Genomic DNA, 6,224 nt, shown 5'->3' with positions numbered 1-6,224 from the left:
TGTATGGTCTGCGCATAAGCCGTAGCAAGACGGAATATATGGAATGTAAGTTCAGTCTGAGAAGGGAAAACCCCAATATAGAGGTGAAGATTGGAGAAAATATCCTACGAAAAGTTAAAAGTTTTAAGTATCTTGGGTGCATCATACAGGATAATGGAGAGATTGAACAGGATGTAAATCATAGAATCCAAGCAGGTTGGTCAAAATGGCGGAGTGCATCTGATTTTATATGCGACAAAAAAGTGCCTCTAAAACTTAAAGGTAAATTCTATCGCACCGCTATAAGACCGGCTATGTTGTATGGTACGGAGTGTTGGGCGGCTAAAGGGGAACACGAACATAAGTTGAGTGTGGCAGAGATGAAGATGTTGAGATGGATGAGTGGTCATACGCGATTGGATAAAATAAGGAATGAAGATATAAGAGAGAGAGTTGGAGTAGCACCCATTGTGAAAAAGATGGTTGAATCGCGTCTCAGGTGGTTTGGACATGTGAGAAGAAGACCGATAGAACATCCAGTCAGGAGGGTGGATGAGATGGAAGATGGACAAAGGGCGAAAGGCAGAGGAAGACTTAAGAAGACCATCCATGAGGTGGTCAAACGAGATCTACATGTAAACGGTCTCTCTGTAAGCATGATACATGACAGAGCACAATGACGTCGTTTGATTCATGTAGCCGACCCCAATTAGTGGGACAAGACTTTGTTGTTGTTGTTGTTGTTGTTGTATATATGAATTGTTATTGAGCTAATTATATTACTATTAGAATCTTCTATTTATATATCTTTATTTTATATTTAGTATATCTTTTATTTATTCTACAACATAAACGACTAAAATAATATGAAAAAGTTCGTGCTGTTCACAAAAATAATTCAAAAAATACAAATAACAAAGAAATCTCTAGATAATTTTGAAAAATAACAAAAATAATCAAATATTATATTTTGCAAAAACATAGAGAGAGAAAAACCTTATACATTTGATATAAATTGTTTAAAAAAGAGTTGAATAATTATTTGAGTAACAATAGGTAAATAGATGATTAATTTTTTTCAACCATCATTAACTAACTTTTTTAAATTATTTTACTTATTTTAAATTTTAAACTCTAAAAATATATCTTTAATATTAAATTCTAAATAAAAAACTTAAAAATTAAAATTTGAATAATATTAATTAATTAAAAATTAATTTCTAATGATTTTTTCTAACTATTTAACTATTTAAAAAATGTATAAAAAAATGCTAAAGTAAAATTTGATTTCTAGCGCTCTTTTTCCTTTTTTCTAATGAGACACCAAAGGTAGGGCAATCCCCACCCGAGCAAATGATCAGATAGATCCTCTAAAATTTGAATTTTATTTTAGAGAGTAAAGTGTGATTTTTTATTATCATTGATTTTATAGGTGAGACCAAAAATAAATATAAAAGAAAAATTATTTAAAAGTAAAAAATCACACTTTACTCCCTAAAATAAAATTCAAACTTTAAAAGATTCAAATCCGTTAACTAGATCCAACTTTGGGCCAAGGAAATGACTTCAATAGACCAATTAAAATATTAGATCTTAATGGTTTTTATAGAAAAAATTAAAAATATAAAATAATTTTGTAAGATATTTTTGTTTACTTTTTTTCTATCCTCTTTTCCATTAAATCTTTTATAAATTTCTCCATAATCTTTTTAGCTGTTGTCATCGTGGCTAATTTTTTTTATATTGATCAAATATATGTAATATATTGTTATTAGAAGATTAGGTATTTTTTTATATGGTGTTTTATTGGACGATCCGATTTGTTTAAAGAAAAAAATAAACTATAAATCGAAAAGTCCGATTTATTTGAAAAAAAATAAACTACAAATCGAAAGGTTTAATTTATATTTTTTATTTTTTTAATTTTTAAAATAAAAATCGAACACGTTAAATTTTTTTTTTCAAAAAAAATAATACAAACAAATAGGTGCCCCCAATTTATATATCCCATACCTGTAAAACATACCTCTCCTCATAGCTTCTTGTTATACACCTCTCTCTCACACATGAAAAATAATAAGCGGTGTCAGTGTCATTGGCATCTGTGAAAATTCCAACGCTATGCATCCTCCCGGCAGTGAACTGTCCTTTATACGACCCACTCCTTTATGGCACTCTATCACCTTGTTACCTGTATCCGTAATTAAGAATTACAAACAAAATGGGATTGGAAATTTTGAGTCTTCTTTTTCTTTAAAGTTCCAAATCTGTCAACTAGAAGTTGAGTAAAGATTTTACCTTCACATCTAATTGGAGCCCGAAGGCTTGCTAGTTGCTAATCTGGGATTCTGGGTGTTAATGATGACTTGGTGGTTTGAGATTAAATGATTGAACAAGACATTCAAGATCTAAGAATCTTTATCTTTTGTTGTGTATTTTATGTGACTGCTTTATTTGGAATAAAAGTCATGGAATGAACAAACAGAATTGAACCCAGATGTGGTATAAAAGAGAAATAAAATGTTCTAATTGCTAATAATAGATAGAGCCATTTAGTCGAACACCTTGTGTGCAACACTAATACTGACCCTTCAGAGTTCACATCACATTAACACACAATATTGTGGAAAATGCTTAATCCTTTTTTCATTTATTAAAATTTACATCAATATATCTATCTGTGACAAACCAAAACGGTTCAATACTATAGAATATTATATGGCTCCAAAATTGTAAACCCTAACGATGAAATTGAAAGAAGATCTAGAAGGTTCTTTAGTTAGGACCCCAAGAACTTAAGTACATGACTGTCCTAAGAGACTCCTCTGATCGTTTCGCCTTTTCTTCTCTCAACTTTGCGGTGGCCACCATAGCCGAGGAAGAAGAAGAAGAAGAGAGTTTCATTGTCTGAGAGAAAGAACCAACATGATTCTTGACGTGCTGTTGTGCAGATCTGAATGCGTAGTTCCACCTGCATATACCTAATTGATCCTTCATGGCCTCCACAACTCCAACACTAGCTGCGACGCTCCATGCTCTTGCTCTGATCGAAGAACTCATGTTTTGAGATTAATTGTTGTGGTTTGTATGGTGAAGATTGTTATTGTTCAAGAACGGTGTGATGTAGTGAGAATTAGAGTAATGGGATGGTTCCTTATATGTTATGGAAATAGCCGGAGATTCGGGGAAACCCGAGGCACAAAGCTGCTGGTTTCGGAGAAGGCTGTGGGCTATTGGAGACATAGTTGTATTTCACACTGTTGAAGTTTGATTTTTTTTTTAAATATATAAATTAGGAAGACTTTTAAATTTAACGCAGAACTACAATGTCATAGCCATACTTCTTTGCGAAATGTAATTACCCACATTGCAAATTCTGATTTGAGATCTCTTAGACTATGCTTAGTTGAAAAAAAGAAATAGAAAAAAAAATAAAAAAGAAAAAAATTGAGTGAATTTTTATTTTTTTTAAATGTATTTAGATGAAAGGAAAATAAGTAAAAAATAAATGTTATAAAAAGGCAATTTTATTCTTGTATTATAAAATATATTGAAAAAAATGAAGGGTAATATTGAAAGTTGTGAGAGAAAATAAGTTTTTCCTCCATTTTCTTTCTAATATTGGAGAAAAAAAATTGGTGGGTCTCACCAGTTTTTTTCCACCCCTTTTCTTTCCTCTAAAATTTCTCTTAATAACCAAACAATAAAAAATGATCATTTTCCTTCCTCTTTTCTTTCCTCCCTTTTTTTTCTATTTTCTCTTCAAACAAACATAGTGTATGTAAGATGTTCAAATCCAAACCAATTCAAATTAAATTGTTCTTTTAATCTAATTCAAATAAAAAATTAATTAAAATCATATTTATTTGAATTTAATTGGATTCTGCTTTTACAAACTGCTGGATCGAATCGAATTTTTGATCTACTTTTCATAATCGATCAAATCTAATCCAAACCGCACAATATGTTATAATATTATTATTTTTTATTATATTTACAATTATACTTATAACATATTCAATTTGTTATACATTTTTATATTATTCATGTATTATTATTATTTAATAAATATTTTATATTCAAAATGTTATTTATTTAACTAACCCATAATTTTATTTCTATTGTTATGTTATCATTGGTTTTTTAAGATATTGTTGAGACTTGTTATGTCATTATTGATTATTTAAAAGTTGATGTTGAGACTTGTTATATGTATTTAATTTTTTTTATTTACAAAACTGTAAATCTAAGCCAATCCAAACCGCTTGAAATTGGATCGGATTGGATCAGATATTTTTAAAAAAATTATCCAATCTAAACCGCACTGCAAGTAAAATTAGTGTTCGGATCGGATGAGTTTTTGACTCAAAACCGATCCAAACCGCACCGCAAACACTCCTACTCTCATGTAAGCCAAGTATTGCTCCTAGTTTGAGGAAAATAATGCATTGATTAGGGCTCGTTTTCCTTCTTCACACTTGAATCGACTCATGAAATTAGTTGCCATATGACGGATACGATAAGAATGGTACGTCCCTAAAAGATATCATTCACTACCCTCCTCTTTCATTGTGGCGTGTATAAATCCAACTATAGCAGATATGACAAGAATACCTTGTTGAGGAGTCACATGGTGTCGCAAATTCCTTATAAAGAATGACCAAGACTTTGTTGACTCCAACTCGACCAATACAAAAGCAATGAGAATAATGTTTTGAGTTTTCATCTTGTGTAGTGACCATTAATAGAACCACTCCGTATTGCTCATACAAATATGTGTCATCAATAGATACTAGAGATTTGCAATACTTGAAGGCTTTAATATAGGGAGAAAATGTCCAAAATACCTTATCAAATCTGTATAGGACTAAAGTCTCGAAGAATGGCTTCATAACGTGGCACAAACTTGATCATGAACCGTAGAAGACAAACATTGCTCAATCACATTTAGAAACCTCGGATGCTAGTCGTTCGGCTCTTCCCAACATGAATTTGAGTAATTGCTTTTTCCTTTACTACCAATCTTCCTGTACGACGGCTTAAACCTGTAGCTCTGCTCCGTTGTCCCTTGTAATACTCTAATCGGAATGAAAGAATTACTTAAATTGATTAATATGTCAACCATTTTTAGAATTTTACAATAATAACATGATAAACTTGTAACTAATTTTTCTAAAAACATATGCAAAAGTTTATTTACCTTCTATTATAGAAAAAATAATTTTGTAGATCAAGTTGCTATCAAGATTTAACTGATCTTGGGACATTGTTGGTGTCAAGCATTTGTGCATAACCCATATTTATGAACCTCCTAATAACCAAGATTCTGTCGATATCCAACCTAATGCTCCACTAATAGCCTACAACATAATATCTGCACCGATAATGATACTTTAGATTATCAGATTCGACCATCTGATACTCTATACTCCGATGAATGTTGTAGTTTTTTATGGCAAGGTGAACAAACTCTCTACTATAGAATCGATGGCAAACTCTTAGCTCCATGCTCCCATTTGTGTTATAGTCGTTAGTACTCCCAGACCAAGAGGCATCATCTCCACTTGCATACTATCTAGGTCTAATGTCGAATAATGACTTGGAACTTGGGCTCAAGTAGGAAGTGATAACGGTGGTGGCAATATATGCTATGAGGAAGTAAAAGACGATAGTTGAGTTTATGGGACAAATTCTGTATCGTCATCGCTATCACTATCAAAACCAAAGTTGACCTACTCCTCGTTTGAATCGGACTCTTTGAAAACAAATCAACAACGGGTTCAGCCATTGAGAGAGAAAACTGAATTCTTGTGGGGGATTTAGTTCTTCCCGCCAGACTAGGTCTTGTCACACAACCTATTAGGACCGAACGTGAGAAAGAAGAACTAACGCCAATGTCCACCAATTCAATGCAAAGATCCATCACTTGTTCAATCACAATCTTTCCATGGCAATCAAACATAGCTCGCACGTGATCATCATCCTTTAGCCAGAGTACCTTATACTAAAAATTCCATATGGTGTCCAATGAAATGCATTGATGTCCAATTTTTTGAACATGCTTAATTCCAAGAATGTTCATGTTGATCAAAATCAAAATTTTAAACTCTGTCAATGAATGTAAATGCTAAGTATGTATAACAATAGAATCACTACATTCAAAATATACACCATCTTCTTTACGTGCTATTATCGCATTCGGATAAATAACAACAATTATATTCTCACTAGCTATTTGGTGAATT

General features: G+C 31.8%; 1 protein-coding gene across 1 annotated transcript; it reads right to left on the bottom strand.

Moving 5' to 3' along the window:
• Positions 1–2,600: 2,600 nt before the first annotated feature.
• LOC112789738 (uncharacterized) lies at positions 2,601–3,420 on the bottom strand. The gene has a single exon (XM_025831775.2). It carries the CDS (start codon positions 3,037–3,039, stop codon positions 2,755–2,757), a length of 285 nt encoding a protein of 94 aa, XP_025687560.1. The 5' UTR covers positions 3,040–3,420; the 3' UTR covers positions 2,601–2,754.
• Positions 3,421–6,224: the final 2,804 nt, after the last annotated feature.

Source organism: Arachis hypogaea, chromosome 3 (assembly GCF_003086295.3).
Source record: "Arachis hypogaea cultivar Tifrunner chromosome 3, arahy.Tifrunner.gnm2.J5K5, whole genome shotgun sequence".
NCBI lineage: Eukaryota > Viridiplantae > Streptophyta > Magnoliopsida > Fabales > Fabaceae > Arachis > Arachis hypogaea.
This window is presented reverse-complemented; position numbering and strand designations above follow the sequence as displayed.